This window comes from Cricetulus griseus (assembly GCF_003668045.3).
Source record: "Cricetulus griseus strain 17A/GY chromosome 1 unlocalized genomic scaffold, alternate assembly CriGri-PICRH-1.0 chr1_1, whole genome shotgun sequence".
In the NCBI taxonomy this organism is placed as follows: domain Eukaryota; kingdom Metazoa; phylum Chordata; class Mammalia; order Rodentia; family Cricetidae; genus Cricetulus; species Cricetulus griseus.
In genome coordinates, this window is record NW_023276807.1 from 273825195 (window position 1) to 273848744 (window position 23550).

Consider the following 23550-nt stretch of genomic DNA (forward strand, 5'->3'; position numbering starts at 1 on the left):
CTTGACAGTTGACTGTCATTTTCTGTACTGTGGGACTAGGCATTGCAGTGCAGTGTAGGCCAGCAGTTCAGAAGTGATTCCCAAACTAAATTACTTTGGCAGGAGCAACATGAAATGCCAGAAAAAAAAAAAAAGAAAAGATGCTCAGCTGCCCATGAGATAAACTTAGAAGGTAATAATAAAATCAAATAGCTTGCAAATTTTCAAGAAAGAATTTTATTTATTGATGTTTTATAAATTTATAAATAAAACTATTTAATATAAATAACAAATGACCATGATCTCTGTGAGTTCGAGGCCAGCCTGGTCTCCAGAGCAAATGCCAGGATAGGCTCCAAATCTACACAGAGAAACCCTGTCTCGAAAAACAAAAAACAAAACAAAACAAAATATGTTTCTATTTTTTCTTCCCTTCTAATACACTATACACTATATTTTCAAAAAGTGTACTCATATCATCTTGGATATTATCAACCATAATATCTCTGCTACACATAGGCTATTTAGTGGGTCTTCCAGCAATAATTTTAGTATAAGTGGTATTAACAAGAACACTATTAGTTAATTATCTGCTCTTTCTCAAGCCCTTAACTTGAATTTACTTCTGAGCAATGGGAATTGTCATGGGAAACACTTAGCTTTTGACATGAATGGGTAAGTAAAATGTCTTAACTTTAGGCCTTCAACTCTTTTACAGAACACATGTCACTTGATTTATTCTAAAGGCTATTCAGTACATGATTACAAACTAACACTGCAGCAAGTGTTGTTCTGGTTTTCTTCTTAGGGGCATGCTATGCAGAATGGAGAAAGGTACATCCTCTTTTGCAATAATTAAAATTCATGTTCCCCAGATTAACATATCTACACCCCATTAATGATGAAAGGAAAACAGTAGGCCATGGTCTTGATAATTACACAGGGATTAATTTGAGGGCTAATGTGTGACTGAATAGTTGAGTATTATTGTCACTATGTAAAGTAACAGTGAACTGTCCTCTGAAGGATTTTGGAGGATTATAACATACAGAAAAAGTAAAAGGTTGTACTCCTTTTTATTCTGGTTATTTAATATTGAGTATGATATGGTGTCCTTGGGTACTAGGTTTTGTCATGGAAATTCTTTGGGTGTCTTCTTTGTGTGTGAAAGCTATGTTCACTCATATCTTTGTTAACTGTAGGATAAGCCCTAATTTCTGTGCATAATTTTAAGGTAAAATATAATTTGATGTCTGTCTATTTAACTACACAACCTGATAATTTCAAACCTATTTATTTTAATCTCTATGTCCTCCTTTTTAAAAAATGTATTGTGGCTTCTGAACATAAGGGAATTTTCTAAGGAGCTCCTCAAATAAGTCTAGACTGTGCTCAATGCAAGAATGGCCATCCTAAAACCTCTGGGGTGGTGTGACAACATTTGCATATTTCAGACAACCAGATCAAGATCTAACTGTATATGTACACAATGTATACCTCACACCCCACACCTTTCCAAAAAAAAGGAGAAAGCAGTCCAGTCTTTCCTTCGGTTGCACCTTTTCTTTTTTCTTCCTTAAAACTTTGGTCATGATTTGTGCAGATGATACCATGCAATATCTAATCTTATAAAAGAGGCATTTTATTTTTAAGACCTCTGCCAATCTTTGTTTTCTTTGTTTCCTGTGAATGAATTATTTTCCCAAATAATAATAAAGATATAAATAAATCAAAGAACAACAATCTAGGGGACATTTTCAATATAAAAAATGGAAAATAAATTAGAGAAGATTCATATTTCAAAAAAGAAAAGGAAGATTAACAAGTAAAAAATACACACACACACACACACACACACACACACACACACATATATATATATTATATATATATATATATATATATATATATATATGCTTGAAGGAATTAAAACAACACTCCCTAAACTTATACACACACTATTCATAAACTTCAGTTCACTTCATATAAAAGGAAACACAAAAATACTAATATTTCACATAGAAGCATCATATGTAAAACAACATATTCCACATCATTAATTGTTCCCAGAGTTTGTGCCTGAGAACTTGATGAGTCAGACTAAAACAAGAAGGGCTAACAATTCCATTACATGTTTCATGTCTTCTTTTCTTTGACTGGATTATAATTTATTATAAAGAGAAGTGGTAACTGGATAGGCAGTCATCTTTGCTGATGACCTAAGAGTTTTATGTCATGTATCAGTTTTTGCATTTTACCAAGCCCAGCAGTAAAAGGTGTGTGTGTGTGTGTGTGTGTGTGTGTGTGTGTGTGTGTGTGTGTGTGTGTGTGTGTGTAGAACTCATGTGAAATTAGAGGAAATCAAAGGCTGGAGTATAAATGAAAGAGAAAACCGTTTAAAAAAAAAAGAAAAGGAGGATCTCAGACAAACCCCATGAAAAATGTAAATAAGTTCAATATAAAAATTAGCAAGTGAAAGACAAATATCAATATCACAAAAGATACATAAATTTTAAATTAATGAACACAGATGCTATTGAATAAGGTAATTAAATGTTGTGTACAATGTATTTATGCTATTTATGTGTACGTGTACATAGACTTATTATCCTCTCTATGAGAAGGACATTAACTTTTTTTTCCAATTATTATATACCATTATTATACAATGCATTAGTGTGTCTGTTATGATCAGGAGACAGAAAGTAATGTTCTGGATATAACCACGGTGTGAGCAAAAGAAAATATTCTCAGTTTAACACCACAGGTGCCTTCTTCTACATTAATACCTTCACACATGTGATCTCTGTGGTGATATGTTGTTTATGATTTATTAAAGCCACTGGAGATCAAAATAGCAAAGCAGCCATACTAGGTTAGCTATAGAAGCAAGGCAGTGGTGTGGTGGTACAACCCTTTAATCCCACCACTTCGGAGGTAGAGGTCAGCGGATCTCTATTAGTTCAAGGCCACACTGAGCTAAACAAAATTGATCCAGTTCTAAAAAGAAACAGCTCACACAAAGCTGATCTCAGCACCTGGGATCACACACCTTTAATCCCAGCATTAGGGATGTGAAGACAAGAGTAATATGGCTGGGAAGAGAAATGAATAAAAGGAGAAGGAGACAGGAACTCAGAGCTTTTTCCTCTGATGATTCACAGAGACAGATTGCCATTTCAGCTTGATAGAGGTAAGATCTACTGGCTTGGCTGCTTTGCTTTTCTGATATTCAGCTTGAAGTTTGAACCCCATTATCAGTCTCTGGGTCTTTTGTTTTTCATGTTACAGGTCTCAGTGAAATGATACGTGCATTCTAGTAGGCAACTAGAAACAAACCAACAGAACCAAGCACTTAACAAATGTATCTCACAAAGCCATTTGGGTAGAAGATTCAGTCGGTCACTTACTGGAATTGGTGCTGTCATCCTTGGTTCCATCGAGAGCTCCATCGGGGTGCATCTGCAAGTAGTACCCTTGCCTGCAGTATAACCTGGTCACTATGCCCTTGAGCTGGGGATCTGAAAGGCAAACACAGGGATCATCAACTTTAAAATGCTGCAAAAGAGAGTTGTTTTCCCTCTCTTTAAAAAAACCCAATATTTCTTTTTCAGAAGACCTTTTGTAGAGGTTGTACATTTATCTCTCTCAGACTTATTTGTGTCATGAACCACCACAATTAAAGGAGATATCATAATAATCTTCAGAAAATGGGCCATTTGATGAAATTAGTGTGTGTGTTTACTTTATTCATTAGACTGCTAAGCTAATTAAATCACTAGTTACTTATGACTTTAGTCTATAATTATTATAACTAATTCTGTCATTCAGAGTGGCAATTCAAGAGTTTTGACTCAGAAACTTTGTTAAAAGGTTTTAAATAGTTTTCATTTTTCTTAAATTGACAGCCTTTAAATGTGAGAAAACTATATTTTAAAATTATTTTAAAATGTGATGCACATCTTTAGTAAAATGCTCAGTTTGGACCCCCAACCCCAATTTGCATGGAAGAATCTGTGGTGTTTATATATGATACACATGAGAGTCCTAAATTCTACTTCTGAACTCAGAGTTACACTTAGGATGAAAAAATACAGGAGGGGTAGACTAGACTCAGAGCTGCGATGGGTGCTTTGCTTGTGCAGCACTCTGCAACAAACCAAAATAATAAAACAAATGATACACTAATTTCCATAGCAGTCAGATCTAGGACAATGTCCTGGTTAAGTTGTAAATGGAACAAGCAAGATCTTCATTTATACAACTGAAAAGGACAACCAATAGCCTCTGATTCTTGCACTTCAGGCATGGAGGGAAGTGGGAGTTTACTGTACCAAAAAGGGGAACCCATGTTTTGTGGATTTCTCATTTAATGCATGAGAAGAGATAATTCAGTGTTTCACCAGAAGCTAGCTGTGTTTAAGATAATAGATATTTGCATGTGGCTTTGCAAAGGCCAACCTTGTTTGGGGAATTTATCTGATATGTGACATCATAAATCTCACCATGGCAACAGGCTTCTCTCCATAACAGCTGAATGGGATATGCAAATTTGATTGTTCATCCTAATTACAGGATGCTACTGAACAATCCAACACATAGTCTTTAATAACTACAGACTAGCCAACAGACAAACAGAACAGCACATAGGCCAAACAGGCAGATTTGTCCCCAAACAGAAACTCTGGGCTTTTGATTAGCACTATTTTTTCTTTTTGATTAGCTTTTGAGAAATGGGAAAAAAATCCAATGACTGTTTCTATGAATACAGCTGCACTGAGCATTTTGGCTTCATAGCTAAGAGGATGAATTGGACACAAATAACATTCTGGAAAGTGAGCCAACATTGAGGTATCATAACATCAGTGTGACAAGCATGTCAGGAGACAGATGTGCTTAAAAGTCTAGGATCATAAAAAGAGATATCTAAATGATTATTAAGGGAGTATTGTATATACCCTCTTTTATAACAAATAATTTCTAAACCCCATAATTCTCTGTCTCTCTCTATGTATCTCTATGTGTCTCTGTCTCTCTGTCTCTCTCCCTCTCCTTCTCTCTCAACTGATAACTATGTGACCTTAGAAAACTCTGATTCATTCATTGAATCTTCATTACAAGTGAAGGAAGTGAATTCAAAGATGAGGAAATTGAGAAATAGAACAATTAAGTAATTTTAAATGGGCACAGAATTTACAAGGCTCAACGTTGAGAATGAACATTCAGTCTTCCCTATAAAGGCTATGTGCCCTCTACAAATGGAACAATTAAACTAAATTGCTTTACAAATACCAGTGTAAGTCAAACGGCTTAATAAAAAAAAAAAAATCAAGGAAGTAAACAAAAGTGGTACCATTTCTGTGATCACTACCAGCTGTGTATCAGTCCTACATAGTCACAGGTGAATGTGAAAGACAAGGCTAGAATGCAGCTGTGAGAGTATCAAAGTCCTTGATCCCACCCCAAAGCTGGACAAGTTCCCAAGTTCCTAGTTTCTGCCCCATCCTCATGAATCCCTTACCAGGTTTGTAAACGAAGCACCACACATTTGTGGCTCCATCTGTACCATTTATGCTGTAATTTTCCTATTTTCAACTCCAGCCAAAAGGAGTTTCTACTCATGGCTTGACTATAATGTGAATGTCATCAGCCCCACACCACCAGGCTTGTTTTCATAATCCACCCACTGAGCTGTCTGCCTATTAAGTGTGCTTCCTCACTGCAGACCCCGTCCTCCCCTAATGCCTAACCAACAACATGAGATTTCTTAGCAAGTACTGTACCAATAAAGACATCTCTTGAGATCTTTGTCATTATTTTTTCAACATTTGTTAATAGAAATTTTAAAACTCTTTAATTAAAATTTTTAAAAGGAAATATTTTTGAAATAGAAATTACTCACTTTTGAGCATTAAAATATATAGAAACAATTCAAGCCATATCTATGTATCAAACAGTCATTTAAAAAGATGCTAGTTATTTCTTTTTTAATTTGTGATCATAATTCCAAATTTATCGATAAAATTGTATGATTGACTATATGTGACATAAAGAAAGTTGAAGTGTATGGCATTGCTAATGAGATCTAAAGTGAGTGTTGGTTAAATACCAACAAGGGGCTAGCAAAACATCCAGTAACTTCACAGATCGCTAATAGGAACAGTATGAAAACCCACAATGATAATGGCTAGCAAATTTTTAGATGGGTCCCCACCTGTTGCTCATGTAGTTATGCTTTCCAGATCTCTAAATTCAAGACATACTCTAACATAAAGGCTTAAGAGGAAACATGTCAAAATAAAACTTAGCACCTAATAGGGAAAAATTAGAGAAAAGAAAATAAACCAAAATATTAAATATACTGAATTTTGAGGGTATTTATCAACATTTTTATTCTTTGCTAAATTTTGTACAATAAAAACTTGTCAATTTTATAATGAAATATAGAGATTGCAGTTCACCATCTATTAATGGTGAACAAGTAAGAATAATAATTCATACACATTTGCAATTAAAATTACAATCACATATACCCCAAAATATAAATACTCCCACTGAGTGGTAAATGGTGCAAATATTTAAAGTCAGCTGATGATTTTGCACAGTTACAGATACACAGAATGTTCCTTATTACCCTTTGTTCATTTCATTACTTATAAAATAATCCATAGCTGATATGGTAGCTTAAAGTTTAATGTAATGTCCATCTTTCAAACAATCACAATCCAAAACAGAGCACAACTTTCCCTCTAAGGCCAAAATCAATGATCATAGCAAGACAAGGCAAAGATGAAGAAAACAGTCTTATCAGTCATGCCCCGTGAAGCAAAGCCTGAGTTCCTAGATTGACTATGAGAATAAAAATAAGAACCTTCACTCTAGCTGCAACAAATCTTGGTCTAGCAACTGCTGGATCACTCACCTATGTGATGTTTCATGTTGGAACAAGAGGAACAATTGTCAAAACTAAATCAAGAAAACCCTACACAGTTTCCAGTGAGGACAGGACCCATCAGGCAGTCATAATAAAAGTATACCTCTATGAAGTGATGGTGTGCAAAGCAGGTTGCCTAAGAGTGTACAAAGGCACAATGGCAAACTCTTTGATTTTTTATTATTTCCAAAAATGAAAACTAAATTAGGATTTATTAATCATTTAATATGTAGATTCCTATTGATAGCTCTAGGCAGCTACTTGCCACATCAGGTCTTTAGGAGCCTAAAGCAGTTGGGCAGACACATCTTGTGATTCTGAAGGGCTGTCCTGGGGACACTGGCTCTCAACTAGTTGTTTCTAATGAATACTTCACCATTCTTTGAAATGTATGTGTTCTCAGTGAGGCAGATTTACATATTACAGCATGCATTTTAACTGACACTAGGATAATTTAGCGTGGAAATACATGGATACAATGTGGATTGAAACTAGAAACATAAAATTAGCAATGTCACATATCAAACATTTAGTTAAGACAAAATTCCCCATCTAGGGATTACGGGTTTAAAATAAAAATTTTAAAAACTGAAAAATAAGCTATCTGCTCAAATCTAGCATGCACTCAGCCAAAAGTTTGAAAATGTTAAGACAATTGACATATATTTATTATGATAACAAATGCTTAACCTAAATAAATATTATGTCCTGACATACAAAACAATGCAAATTTCCTGAGTGTGAAACAAACATATTTGTACAGGTGCTCACATTTTCATTAAGCTGATGAGGTAAGCAGTTGTATGACATTTCTCTAGCATTTTACACTTAAGCCCATAAGAACAAAGATTTTTGTTCATGTAAAAAAACTCAAAATATTTTCACTTCACAAAATTGTTAGAGTTTTGTTCTCTAACAACCACCACAACCTCAGAATATCTAGTTTGTTTAAGAAAATATAGATAATTTAGTTCTTTCTTTTTGTCTCGGTTCTTCTATTCTTCTGCTTTTTTCATTACTTTTCTGCCTACTCTGCCTGTCCAGTTAACTAAAAAGGTTTTGAAGATAGCCTTTGCACAGGACTCTGAACATTAATTAAAATAGAAATAACAGCACCTAATGTTTGTCTATATCAAGAAAAAATGTTTCATAACGCATTTCCTTCAACACATACAATTGAAAGGTATACAAATAACTCTAAATGCCTAAAGATAGAGAGAACAATACCCAATGTTTTTAATTAGAACAATTAATCTTTCAGAAGTGGCTTCATTTAAATCAATCACTGTCATAAACTTTCTTGCAATATGCAGATTGACAAAGGAGTATCTGGGACAAACCATGAAATGATATGCATGCTTTTAATTACTGTTCATCATGGAAAATGCACACTATGGTGTATATTTTTACAGAAAATACACTGATGTGTCACCTCATATATTCTATGCTGATGTGTGATACATCTGCTTCTCATTGGATACCAGAGGAAGCTCTTAAACATGACCCTTCCTTGGCTATAAAAACAGTCACGTATTTTTTTCACAGGCTAAAATCAATTTCTAGAATATGTATATGGGTAAATGTGGCAGATCTAATTAGATTTTGACACTCCTAGTAGCAGAAAATAATATTGTGAATCTCTTGCCCAAAGCTATAAATTATCATATAACCCACTAAAAAAATAAACCATGTTCTGAATACTTCCAGAGTGCTGAGGAAAAAGGCAGGTAAAGGCACTAAGGACAATGAGAACTTCAAGTAAAGCCATGCAAAATTTTATAGATGCTTCCAATTATCTCTTGGGATAGTATTCATTTTCTTCTACTTCTAGACACAATGCCACTGAGAAGACCCATCCCTTGTGGTTTGGCTGGGAAATGTACCCATAAGTTCATGTGCCTAAACACTTCCTTCCCACCTTGTGGTGCAGCTTGTGGAGGTTATCGAACCTATAGGAGGAGGGGTTTTTATGGTGGAACAAGTGTGTTACAGTGGGCAGGCCTTGAGGTGATATAGACAACCCTACTTTCTGCTTACTCTCTGCTTCCTGACTATGGATGCCATGTGTTGGAATGTATCACTGTAAAATACAAGACAGAATAAACTCTCTTTGTTAAATTTTTCCTCACAAGTGAAAATCAAAACCAAATATAATAGTTTTATGGGGGAAGCAACCAAAGTCCTGAATGAATGTGTAAGGTATACATGAACTCCTGTGTGAATGTACATTAATGATAAGGACTCTTGATGCCTCAGACCCATGGAAATTGGCAAAACATTCCTCCAGCTCATGTGCAAATGCTGGCTGAGTGTTCAGAAAGCATTCCACAACAGCTTCCTCCTGCATGCTTACAGTCAGAGAACACACCCTTATGGAGATCTCCTACCAAGACTACATAACCCTGCTTCCTGTGTGACAGCACTGAGATTCTGGATTCCACAGCCCACCTGATCCCAGATTTACTGTACATGTGTCTGTGTGTCCATCCTTTCTTTCTTCTTGTTCCAGTAATGTTTTACTCTCAAAGAGCTTTCTGTTGTTAAGGGCTTGGAATGCAATTTCCAAGTATGGCACTTTGACAGTGTGAACTAAATGAGATATGGAAATTCTCAGAAGCAAGGTCTCTTTAACTTTATCTAGCATTGCCATGTGCCAGGCTTTTCTGACCCCCCAAAATGAATCATATAAACCAGAATTTAACTTTAAAACTGGGTGGGAGAATTCAGAACCTTTCTCAAAAAATCAAACCATAAAACTCCAGAATATCATACTGCTGTCTCCTTCAAATCCATAATTCCAAGGAAGTTTGTATAATATCCAGAAGGAATGAAAGCTCCATAGAGAGGCCAAGAAGACAAACTTTCACTGGATACCTAAATTTATTCTCATTAGTATGTACCTTTTTATCCAACCACATTTCCACACAACAATCCTTTATCAAAGGTGAAAATGGGTTCCACTATGTCCTTATGTGAAGGTTCCATGTCACATAAGATTTTAATTAGTCATAAAAGATTAGTCATATTTTTCTCTTGTAAACCTGACTTTTCTTGTAGTGATGTTGGTCTTGCCCTTTAAGATGGGAAAGAAAAGCTATTGCACCCTTCCATATCTGTAATGTGAATTGAATGTAAAATAGTTACCAGCAAATAGCTTTAAATTAATGTGTTTAATAAAACATTATGAACTCCTTGATATCTGAAAATGCTACTCATAATTGCCTATCAGCATAATTTGAACATGATAGATGCTCAGGGTATACTTATTGAATCAAGTATACTTTCTGTGTATTTAAAAAATGTCTATACAAGCCCTAACTACTTCTTTGGGTAAAATATTTTTAATATTTTACTTAGACATCTGAATAGAAAAGCCTGTTGATGTAAAGATAAATGCAAAGATAGAAATGAAAACAGTTACCAAATATTTTGTGTTAAAAATATATCATCCTTTAGTAAAATATAGGATGATAAGAACTGGGCATGAGGACATTAGAGAGAGTGGATATGCTTGAGGAAGTCATTAGATAGAAGACAAATGCAACCATAGGTGTGTAAGAGTTTTGTGTGCAAGCAAGAAGATGTGAGTTCAGATCCCCAGCACCCACATCAAAAGCTAGGTGTGGTCAGGCAAACCCCAGTGGCTGAGTGAGAGTGGGCATGGGATTATCATTTGGGTTTGGCTAGCCACCAGTCTTGCAAAAAATAGCAAGCTCAAGGTTCAGTGAGAAACTCTGCTTTAAAGGAAGGTGAAGAGTGCTGGAGATAGACACCTCCTTTTATCTCTCACTTCGGCAAGCAAGTGAACTCAACACCTGCATACACATTTGCATCCATACCTGCACACACCTGCACACATGCCTGCACACATACCTTCATATACACACTCATGACATTCAAGAATCCTACTTAACATATGTTCCGTATTTCCAAGAGGCAACTGAGATTTTCCTATTTCAAGGAATTAAGCTGAACTCTTGATAGCTGTCCAAATATCCAGTACCTGAAAGCTCAAGAGTGAAAGAAACCTTTGTATCTCTGCTAGAAAATACCCCTTTCCAACACCATTTCCTGCCAAGATCCTATAATTGTAATATGTTAACATTCTGGAGACATATTAAAACTCTCATAGACCTTACCATCCTTACAGTTTATACCATGTAATAGCCATAATGGGAGATTTATTTTTCAACACACTTCTAAGCATAAAATAAAAATTGTATTAAAATATTTCATACTTTGATGCAGTGATTTATTTCTTGTGAATTGTGGTTGCAAATTTAAATGCATTAAATTATTAATACGGACTGTCTACGTGAAATTATTCATCATTCTTGTAGCACAGTTAAGTAAAATGATTATTCCTCCCTAACAACACTGGGGAATCAGGTGAACCCATGAAGATGAGTACATTTCAAGGGTGCTTTCCAAATGTTGCACTATGCCAGGAATTCCTGGGTTTTAGTGATTCTATTCATGTCTTGCCTGCACACTGATGGGCACATCCCGAGCAGAGCAGCCATGCACTCTGCCTTTTTGATGTGCAGGTACATCACTCAGATGAACTGCAACAGCCACAGACAGGAGCAAAGTCATTTACCCTCACAATCCTTGTTAGTGTATCAATAGCACCACAACCTGGAAGACTCAGGATTACTGTAAGAAACATTTATATTGCTCATACTAGCATAAATATTAGGAAGGACTATTTTGTAGTGAATTAAGAGAATAGAAATCTCCCAGACGGTTAAGCAAATAGCTAGACATTTTACTTAAATTTTCTGATGCTTCTATCAGGAAAAAGAAATAGAACATTAGACATTTTAGTTGCTATTTAGTTCTAGGTATACCCTTTAGTATGTGTGGTATTATTGTTCCTTTTAGGTAAGAATTTGGACAGAGTATTCAACAGTGCCTCAACAGCATTGGTGCCAACTCTCTGTATTTTAATTATAGGTTGCTGTATTAGGAAAGTCACCAGGTATCCTAGATTTTATGTAGAGATATCAATAATGGACATGTATATGACATGAAAGTATAGACAGAAACTGTCTAGAGGAACAAAATACAAAGGAAAAAGGCAAGAGATGACAAAGGGGAGAATAGAGGGGTTAGGACAGGAATGTAAGGATATGCTTAAAGTACTTTATATGTGTATGAAAATTTGCCTGTGAAATTCAATACTATGTGTAATGAATGTATGCAGGCAGGGAGTAGGAAGGAAGAGAAAGGGGAGGGTGGAGAGAGGTGACGGAGTGGAGGAAAGGAGATAGAAAGAACAAGAAGACAAAGAAGAGAAGGGGAGAGGAGGAGGAAGTAAAAGAGGAGGAGGAGATGGGAAATGAGGATGTGCAGAGGACAGGAGGGGCTAGAGGGTAAAGAATAGCAGTGCTACCCCACAACAAACATATAAACTCAACAGAGTGACTGATACAACACGTTGATCAGTAGAAATGAAAGTCCGTGGTTCTGAAGAAATGGAGAAGCATTCCAGGGATCCCTCTCTACAGAATGTATCAGTTTTTGAAGCACACCCAGAACAGGATTGGTGTCCTTTATAGAGTGAGCGGTCTAAGATGAGAACCTGTGGAAACTGGAGGAGCTCTTGGAGTACTAAAGAAGGGACACAGAGCAGCCCCTCAAACACTCAGCTGATAGAATCTGACTGGTGATAGAATCAGAGGAACCTAAGGATGGAAAAGAAGCTATCCAAATGTATGAGAGATATTGAAGGCTCAGATGCGCAGGATTGAGAACCACGAACACTGAAAATCATCACAATTCACAGGACTCTAAACAAAGAAAAAATACTTATCTTTCCTCAGTATTATGAAAAACTCAACTTCAGCCCTGATTCTGTCTCACATTACAAATACTTAAATCTAAAAGTATATATTGCTGAACAAAAGCAGGGCAACTCAGTAAGTAAAATGATGTAGGGTGTCCTTCTGTGTCTTGCAAATATGGCTGCTTTTATAGGTTGATGAATAAAGCTGTTTCAACCAGTGGCCAGAAAAGATATAGATAGGTGTGAAATCTAAGGAAAAATTCAGAGAGAAGGAAGACAGTTACATGGTGTCAGGGAGACACCATGTAACTGCCAAAAGAGTAGCATGCTAGAGCATAACTGGTAAGCCACAAACTTGTGGCAATACACATATTAATAGAAATGGTTAATCTATAAGAGAGAACTAGCTAGTAAAAAGCCTGTGTCATTTATCAAATAATTATATTTATTAAGCTTCAGAGTGTTATTTCATAAGCAGTTTCTGGGACCCAGAGAGGGAGAGAAACTGGTCCAGCAGGACCAGACAAAACAGAGAAAAACATTCAACTACTGCAAACTACTCTCAATGAAAGCATCGAGACCTGAGTTCAATTTCCTGAACCCATATTTAAAACAAATAAAGTAGTGAAAGAAGATATAGCAAGCAGTACTTGTAATCCCTGACCTGGGCAGATGAAGAAAGGTGAGTACCAAGGCTTTCTGGACTGCTATCTAATCTTACTTGACAAGTAGGATTAATAGAGGCCAAGAGACCATATCTCAATAAAATACTTATCTTTCCTCAGTATTATGAAAAACTCAACTTCAGCCCTGATTCTGTCTCACATTACAAATACTTAAATCTAAAAGTATATATTGCTGAACAAAAGCAGGGCAACTCAGTAAGTAAAATGATGTAGGGTGTCCTTCTGTGTCTTGCAAATATGGCTGCTTTTATAGGTTGATGAATAAAGCATTACCTGAGAACAACACCTAAGATTGTCTTCTGGCTTCCATACTGGTATGTACACACTTACACACACTCATTTGTATGCACCTGTATACTCACACATATGAACACACTTGTATACTAAATCTAAGTGACTCAACCAATCTCAGAAAAGTTCAAACATAAAATACATTTGGCCCACAAAAAGATGAGCCCAACATATTTAGAATCCAATTTTTTAAAAAAAGCAACAAAAGCAAAAACAAATATGCATGAAAATCAGCATAGACAAAATCAATAACACTTAGAGAAACTAATTAAAAATTACTTTGAACCAAATAAGTTATTAGATTTAGAATGTCAAGCTAAGTGTACAAAGGGATATAACTATTGTTCATAGATTGAAAAGTTATGTATATACTTATTAGAAAGGCAATTTGAAAGACAAACTGTTGCAGGATATTTGATCACACTGTGAATCCCAAGAATGCATTATTTACTGGAAAAACCTGTTTCTACATGTGGTATGGCTCAGCCCTAAACACTTTTAATCCAGGAGCTTTCTGCTTGAATATTGTATAAAAGTTTAAATAAAGTCAACCATTGGTCAAGAGGCAAAGCAAGCAACCAGTTGACTGATGAACAAGAAAAAAAAAAAAAAAAAACAGAGAGTAAGAAGGAGTCAGGAGGAAGGAGAGAGAGAAATGCACAGGAAGTAGAAGGGAGGGACAATGAGTTGGAGGAGTCTTGTTTGAGACCCCATAGGAGAAAGTTCTTTCTGGGATGTAAGCAGAGGAAGCAGGTAAGCTGGTACTTTCTCTGCCTCTGTGAACTAGCAGGCTTTCACCCCAGCATCTGGTTCCCAAGTCTTTGTTGGTAAAATCAAATGGAGGAGATTTAGTAAAACAACAGCAACTCCCCAAACAAGCAAACAAACCAACTAGTCTTAAAGGAGATTATGGGGATAAAATCTACAATGTTACTGGGGGTGGAGTGATGTCCCAGCAATTAAGAGCACTGGATGCTTTTCAAGAGGATGGCAAGGTGAAACTCAGCACCCACATAGTGACTTACAACCACGTGTAAGTCCACATGCACCAGGCATGCATGTAGTGCACATACTTACATGAGACAAAACATCCGTAAAATAAATAAAGCATTTTTAAACATATACAACAATATATATATATATATATATATATATATATAAAATGAATGACTTAAAAATTAGTTGGTAATTGAAGTATAAAAAATAATGAATCCTAAGACACAACAGAAGCAATAGTTCCAAATGAAATCTAAAAGAAAAAATTTAGAAAGTTAACAATTATCAGAGCTTCAGGGAATTTTTAGTAGCAAGTTTAAGAAAGTAATTATGTTAAGTTAGGTTCTTAGTATGACTGTAAAGAATGAAGGAAGGAAGGAAGGAAGGAAGGAAGGAAGGAAGGAAGGAAGGAAGGAAGGAAGGGAAGGAGAGAGGAATAATAGTTTGGGAACTTCCAAAATAATGAAAATTATCAGCAGAAATATCTGAGCAACTGTATGACTCCAAAGATGAGACAAGAAAGGAAAACTGAACTACAGCACAAAATTAAATAGTTGAAACCATAGATGAAGAGGCAATCTGTTTTTTTTATTATTATTACTTCCTGTTGTGTGGAGGGTACTTCTCTGAAAAGGAACAAAGATGAAAAAGGCAGGAGATTTCTTGTTTATAACAATTCAAACAAAATGACAATGGAGCAACCTTTAGTTGAAAGGAAAAAAATGTCTTAAGATTTTAAGCGAAATGAAAATGTCACTTAAAAATCAAAAATAAAATGAATGTTTCTGCACAGCAGAATCTGTCTTCAGTAGACCTTCAGAATAAGAAATTTTAAAACAGGAGTCCCTTTAGGACAAGGAAGAGGACAACCAGATAGCAACAGGAATCTGAAAGAGAGCAGGAGATGACAAATGTACCAGACAATATACAGGTATTATTTTATTGTTACTCACATGTCTAACAATTGACCATTTAAGCCAAGATAATGTGAAGTAAAATTTATAAGATGTAATGGCCGATCATGAGTGACAGTTCAATGGGACTTAAAAATCATTAGTTTCTCCCTAACCCCATGATGGCTCCCTCTATCAAGGTATCTCTTTCATTGCTCTTCCCCTTCTTCCCTTCCCATCTTGGTCTTCTTGATCCCTCATGTTCCCATCTCCCCCATGTCATCCTCCCGGTTAACTCAGGCGACCTTAACTATTTTCCCTTCCTGGGACCTAAGAATGTGTGTCATTCTTAGGGCCACTGTTTTTACCTAGCTTCTCTGAGGTTGTAGATTGTACCTGTTGGTTCTTTTGCTTTACATCTAATATCCACCTATGAGTGAATGCATAGAGTGGGACATGGAAATATCTCAGGGACAAGAACTGGCTTTTTGGAGCACATTCCCTGTGGCAGGATACCTTTTTCAGCCTTGATACAGGGGGAGGGGCAAGGTCTTATCTCAACTTGATATGCCAGACTTTATGTACTCCCCAAGGTAGGCCTTACCTGTTTTGAGGAGTGTATGGGGACTGGAAAGGGGAAAGCAGGGGGTGGGAGAAGGGGAGGAAGGGGGCAACTGGGATTAGTATGTAAAATTAAAAAAATAATTACTTTAAAATAAAAAAATCACAAGGGGACCCCATCTCTGGGTGTGTCTGTATGGGCATTTCCAGTTTTAACTGACCATGGGGGATCCACCCTACACCAATCCACAGGCTGGAATACCAGACTATATAGAAAGGTGAAAAAAGCCCAGCAAAGGCATTCATTTCTGCCTGCTTCCTGAATGCAGATGCAATGTGACCAGCAGCCTCACGTTTCTGCTGCCACACCTTCTCCTCCATGATGGACTGCACCCTCAAACTGTGAGCCAGCACAGATCCTGTAAAGGGAGGTCTTAATTGGTCTAGATAATAAAAAGCCAGAGTCAGATATAGAGGGAAATGCTGAGAGATCAGAGACAAGGAGCACGCCACAGCACACTTTACCTCCTTAGTGTCTCAGAAGAGAAGAGAGTCATTTTCTGTTTCTCCCTGTTTATATCCTGTTTCTGCCCAGCCACCTCACTTCCTGTCTGTCTGTACAGACCTCCAGACCTCTATGGTTAGCTAGTGGCAAGCTCTAGTCTCTGACCCCCAGACAGGCTTTATTTGTACAAGTTATTTGTATCAGTTATTCTGTCACAGCAGCAACAACAGAAACTGATATAAAAATACCTAAAAGAAAATGCATAATAGTACAAATACCAGGAGAAGAAAAAGGAAAATGGGCTATTTTGCTGAAATATATATTTTACATGCTGTCAAAAAAAGGCCCACTTCACATTGTGTTCTTATGAAACAATAATTTTTTAACCTTTTAAGTTTCCACCTGTGCGTATAGCATATGTTCAGCAAAAGAGAATTTTGTGTTTTCCTTTACCTCTGGATTTTTTGATGTACTTACACCATGTTTTCTTTTAGACACCAAAAAGATGATGCATTGAAGAAAATAGTGGTTATTTGAATTATAGTCTACAAGTTCAGTAAAGGGATTGATGTATTTTATGTCTGGTTTCCTCTATGGCTCCAGAACTAAGAGCTGGGTGTGGAACTGAGGCTGGGGCATAGACACATGAGGATGGCTACACAGAGGGAAATAAGCCTACCTGTCTAATGTAGGGTTACTACTGCAGCAATGAAACACCGTGACCAAAGAAACTTGGGGAGGAAAGTGTTTATACAGCTTACACTTCCACAGCATCTTTTGGTTAAAAGCTTGTATCTTTAAATGCTGAGTCAGAGCATAAGGAAACAAATTTGCAAATGGATTGCAAATATGCAGTATTTTTTATCAGACAATATGTAGCAACAAAAAGGGCACAAATAAGGACTCAACATCCCATCTACTGTGGATAAAAATTAAATCCATAAATACTACACAGGAAAGACGAATTACAACATTTGGTTTTTTGCAGATTTTTTAATTTGAATTAGAAACTAGGTTGTTTTACATGACAATCCCAGTTCCCTTCTCCCTCCCATCCTCCCCTACTACCCCCCCCCAGATGGCTCAGCCATTAAAGGCTAGGCTCACAACCAAAAATATAAGAATTAGAATATTTGTATGGTAACTTAAAAAAGAAAAAGAATAAATATGATCATACAGATTACTGACAAGCCTATAAGTAAATTGAAAGACTCATAAACTGATATTGAAATGGAAGATGTACCAAACACTTTGTAAATTATTTTGTGAAATCTTAATATGTTCAACAATAATATATTATGTGATCAGATAATGTTCCTATGTATTTAGCCCATATAAATAAATGTGTGTATGCACATAGGACCATACATGAATGTTCACAACTGATTTATTTACAATAGCTTAAAGGTGGAAACAATCCAAACGCCTATTCAGTAAATGAATGTATTAGAAAACTACATGAGGCCACTTATATAATATTTTACATTGTGTAAGCTGCTCCATAATCACATGAATAGACTTTGTGGTTAGATATCAGTATAGCAAGACACACAAATTTGAAAGTACAAGGAGTACAAAAGAACTCAAGCAAACTTTAGAAGCTATGGACATAGGATATTAAATACAGTAAAACTTTCACATATATACATATATTACCCATAAAGAAAACAATGTGTTATTCAGTGACTGGAATATGTTCTGGAAAATTCATTCTAGGTGATTCTGTACACACAACATAGAATGTGCTTACACAAACTAAGGTGGATACCCATGTGAATTTGTTAGACCATGTCCATAAAAGTATTGTTGTTTGAAAAAAGTATGTAGGAGTATAATCATCTAGATCTATCTACCTGCTATCTATCTATCTATCTATCTATCTATCTATCTATCTATCTATCTATCTATCCTATCTACCTTTCTGTCTGTTTATAAAATTTTTATCTTATGTATATCTATCTATCTATCTGTATCTATAAATCTGCCAAGTATTTTGCAAATATACATTTACTGGATAGGAAACAATATACAATAATAATAATTTGTGTTAATGGGGTCATAATTATTAAGTACATGTCTTACATGCCTAAAGCCTTAAGTGTGACTCACAGCACCAAAACCAAAATAAACTGAAAAAATTGTAAATAAAATGAACCATCTTAATTTTCTAAAAATTACAAAATAGGTTTCAAAGAAAAGACCTGGTACAATATACAAATGGGAATTAATTCGGGGTAAGGAAGTCAATCCATCAAAAGTGAACAACAATCTTTAGATGTTTGTTCACTGACAGCTTTAAGCACTGAAGTCAGACACTGGCAGAATTACAAGGAGAAATAGAAAACTCAGAATATATTACAATATTTCAAGATTTCTCTCTATGCTAGATATATAAGGATAAAATCAATGTGGATGTAGAAACAAGAATGAGGTTTAAATATTAAACTTAATACAGAATCATACTACACAATATCACTCACTTCTTTCAGAAACTAAAAATGAGATTCCCTAAATTTAAAGAATTTGAAAAAGAGTCATTTGATTCATTATGGCATTCAATAGGTAATCAGATGCATAGCAGGTCATCCTAACAGTTTCTCCAGTAACTTCATTCCTTGGGAAAGAAAAGCTTTCCACAGGGAGCAAATAACACTAAAGCTGGAGGGCGTCCACTAGAATTGAATTGTGTTATCATTTGGTGAAGGTTATCTTGCAGTGAGGCTATTCCTGAGTAATAACCAGGAATACTAACTGGAAAACAGGGATAGTAGGTTTGTAGACTCACTGGGTTTCTTAAGAATAAGTATGGAGAGATGAACTGAGAACATGAAGACAAAGGCATGAAAACAATGTTTCCAAGGTTTTCATACATGTTTTGTTTTAGGAACAGGAGGAATAGTCCTAAACATATTTTATCAAGAAAAATTTACATGATAGTGGACAGATTAAAGTCTGCTGCTGCCTGTGATAAGAATGATATGTGCATTCCTAAACATTGGGATCACATGTCTGAGTAACTATCTCAGAGCAGGAGTAGGGCTCATATTGACTGTTCATATCTAGAAATACTCAGAAATCTCCACAGAACACGTAGCATTGACTGTCTGGGCAATTAACTGAAAGTGGCATTGATTGAGATTTAAAGGATGCTTCCATGTAAAGAAGGAACAGACACCTAATTTGCTCCCCACTAAATTTTCTTCCATATCCTCCAAGAAGATTATGTGACAGAAATACTTTGCTTAACTGGTGCCACTCCTTAATGGGGGATGTCCTTCTGTGTATATGTTTGTCTTATTGTTTGATAAATAAAGTACTGTTGGCCAATAGAAAAGCAAGATAGGTGGAACTAGGTGTCAAGGAGGATTCTGGGAAATGTAGTAAAGAGATCCAGGCAGGAAGTGACATAGCAGGCAGATTCAGAATATAAGCAAGGACAAGAAGGAAGTTCTCCTCTTGCTCTTCCTCTTCTTCTTGCTCTCTTTTCTACAGAGCTGCCATGTGATCCTGGGAAGAGGATGCCAGCAGAAGGCATCCTTGATAAGATAAGTCTTATAAAATACATAGATTTATGATTATTAACTGAGCTAGCATATAAGAAATCCTAGTCAATTGGCCAGCAGCATTGTAAACTAATATAAGACTCTGTGTTATTCTGGGTGCCCATGTGGCAGCGGGGTGCGGACAGATGGATTAAAGACTTACCATTACAACTCCTTGCAGATCCACCAGAGCAAGAAGGTAAGGAGAGGCAAAAAGGGGATGTTTAGATAGTCTCTCATCAGAATAAGACTAGGCATGTGCAACCAGAGAGGCCAAGCATTTGGTCCTGATGCTCAGAGCAATAAGAATAGTCCTGGAAATCGGTGTGCAAGTTTAATGAAAAATTGGGGATTTTGTCCTGGATTTTGAAGTCAGGAACGACCAGATGTATGCATAATAGAAATCTAAAGCCTCTGCATATTTCATTATTACAAAATAAATCCCCCACCATACTTATTTACTGAGGCTTAAAGTGAATGGCAGGTTTTAATACTTTTTCAGCTCATAAAACTTTACTGTACAGTTTAGAGGGAATAGAGCAGTTCACAGTGGGAAATAAGAGGAGAGATTCATTTTGTGTTCTAGTTATGGGTATTTGTGGAAGTCATAGTGTCTAATTTATTTGTTGAGTAGGAGTTTGCTATGTATCTATTTACTCTAGGCTATTTACTAGATGCCAAAATTAACTCCTAGCTAGAGCAGGTTACTAGTAATAGTTCCTAGCCTTGGTTAACACTATGATGGCAGTCCTAAGATAATCAGCTGCATAAACAGATAGGGTTTATCCCTTAATTAGTCATAAGAACAATGTCTTTCTTATATCTTCTGATCATGTAACTTGAGCCATAAAATACTCTAATTGTTTTACTATTAAATCACATAATCCTCCCACAAATTTTTGAGGAAGGTGGAATAGTTAGCCTCACTATTGGTGAAGAGAAAATTTTGAAACAGTAGCATAGTGTCCTCATCTGAGAGCACATGGTAAGGGAATGGTGGTGATGGTATTAAAACCTGGAATTCACTATCTCTCAGTCTACCCAGCCTTGTCTGGGAAAAGACTAGAGTGTCCTTAGAACACTCAGGACTAGTGCAAGCACACAGTGACAGACACCAACAAATTAGAGGGGAGTTTATTTGGTAGGGATGGTCTTGGAATAACTGTATTTTAAAAATATCTATTATGAAGATGGTGAGAGGTTATCTTCAGAAAGACAGGGATGTCTTTTTCTTTTTTTTTTTTTTTTGGTGTTGGCTCAAGACAGAATTAAGACAAAGTAGGATAACATCAAGATATGGGTAGTATCTTTTTGGTCATTGCTAACTCCAGGAAAAAGTCAGTAGGATAGATACAATACTATGAGCTGACCAGTGGAAGAATTGCCAGCTCTCCCACAAAGCAACAGATCCTCTGGCCCTGAATCAATGATTTGCCAACTTGAATTTTATGATTGCTTTTTAAATTGACCTACAGATACTATTGTGGTTTGAACATAAAGAGTCCTCATGGACTCATGTATTTGAACACTTGGCCTGAAGGTGGTGGTGCTGTTTGGGAGAGATTCAGAACCATTAGAAGGTAAAGACTAACTGGAGGTAGTGCATCACTGAGTCACTTGGAGCACACCTTGAAGTTTAACAACATAGCCTCACTTTCTGATCTTCCTGTGGTCAGACTGCTGACACAAACTAACTGTCTGATTTCATACTCATGAAGCCTGCCTTTCTTGGTGAACTTTCTCAATACCATAACGAACTTTATCTTTGCGTAAACTGTTGATGAAAATAAATACTTTCTCCCCTAAGTTGCTTTTCTTGGGTATTTTATTAGAGAAATTAAACCAAAGACAGATACAGAGCAAATCAGAAGAAAAAGTAGCTTTCACTTTAAAGGTAGACATTCATCATCATATAAAGGGCTCAAAACTTCCCCTCCCTAGTTATTCTGCAGCACCTCCATACATGTGGTTATTCATGCAAACCCTTTCTTTTTTCCCTTTTTAGAGGTTGGATCAGGAGGAGTTTGCCAATGGAGAAAGGTGTGGAGAAGAATGAGTCAAAAGAACAGGCAACTAATTCTTCACAAGCTATACAATAAAAACAGATTTATTTTATTAGTGCAAAAGTTTTAAAATACAGAGATCTGCAGCAGTTGAAAGTTTGAGACTATTTTTGAGAATTCTTAAACTCTGAGATATGTAGCTGTGTCCATTGTTAGAATTCAGGCCTGTCCTTGGGGCACTGACAAGATACACCCTCAGCTGCAGTCATTAAGAGCACCGCCTGTGCACATACACTACATTCCCTTTTAAAAGGGCCATGTCCACACCCTCTCTTCCACCACTCTTGTTCCCAGGGGACCAGTCTCTGCCTCCCTCTGTCCCTGCTTTTGCCCTTTCTCTCTCCTCTTCCAACAAACCTCCTGTGTGAGTCCTGTTGGATAGCATGACATCTCTTCTGATTTTTTTTTTTTATTATATTACAACTGCCATGCCAGGTCCACTTTAATGGGAGTAATATATGCTAAAATCTTGGAGAAAATATGCATGAGACTGTTCACTCTCTTTTTTTATTTCTTTTTTTGTATATAAATTGTGTATTTCAAATTTGGCTAAAGCTCACAGTAAAATTAATAAGCAATCTGACTGTTTTGAGGTTTTTTCAGGCTGTAGGTAAGAAGGAAAAAAGTAGGGAGTGGCTTTAGATTTTAAAAATAGCTTCTTCTCTTAGCCACCATCAATAACCTGAATCTCTACATCTAAGGGTGGGAACAAGGCCTCTGATAAGTTATATAATTCCAAGTCATCTTAAGTGTGCCTGTGCACACCTTTACATGCATGAGAACACATGTGTGAAAGTTATTAAAGAAACTAAATAGACTCAGCAGGCTGTATCTATAAATACATGTGTGTATACATAATAATAATTGAAGAAAACAAGGTCACGAAGTTGAGAAGGAGTAGGGATAACATGAGAGGAGTTGGAGGTGGGTGAGTGTGATATGGATATGATGTAAATACCATATTTGTTTGTGACATTACAAAAAATGTGAAATCAAACAAAATTTCACTTTCTTCTGTCATCTGCACCACAAGAATCTGACTGTTTATCTTGATTTCTGTTGTTTGCACTGAATTTACCATTTGTGTCATCTTTGATATCAAATCTGTGCTGTTACTTTATGAGTAGAAAATAACACTGTAAAAGATAATGCTTGAAATGCCTGTGTTGGTGCACTTCTTAGAAGTGACAGGTGACTTATCTCTACACTTTCACATATTTCAGCCCTGTTCAGTACTTTAAGTTCACTTTTACCCAAAAGCCTTTTTGGTCTATCAATGTGCCACAGATCTTACAAAAAAGGAAAGTCACAA

General features: G+C 36.2%; 1 protein-coding gene and 1 long non-coding RNA gene across 4 annotated transcripts in view; one reads left to right on the forward strand and one right to left on the reverse strand.

Annotated features, from left to right (window-relative positions):
- Nucleotides 1–3707, forward strand: part of LOC100762336 — a 55703-nt gene extending 51996 nt beyond the window's left edge. The window contains exon 3 of the long non-coding RNA XR_003479816.2: nucleotides 3271–3707. This is a non-coding gene — a long non-coding RNA (uncharacterized LOC100762336). The remainder of the gene's footprint in view (nucleotides 1–3270) is intronic.
- The window catches only part of Fgf14 (fibroblast growth factor 14), a 585881-nt gene that overhangs the window by 138790 nt on the left and 423541 nt on the right, over nucleotides 1–23550 (reverse strand). For 2 of the 3 annotated variants that reach the window (XM_035452972.1, XM_027388933.1), the window contains exon 2: nucleotides 3390–3500. The exons of the other annotated variant lie outside the window; for it this stretch is intronic. In XM_035452972.1, coding sequence (XP_035308863.1) covers nucleotides 3390–3500 — 111 coding nt within the window. The remainder of the gene's footprint in view (nucleotides 1–3389; nucleotides 3501–23550) is intronic. 3 annotated transcript variants of the gene reach the window in all.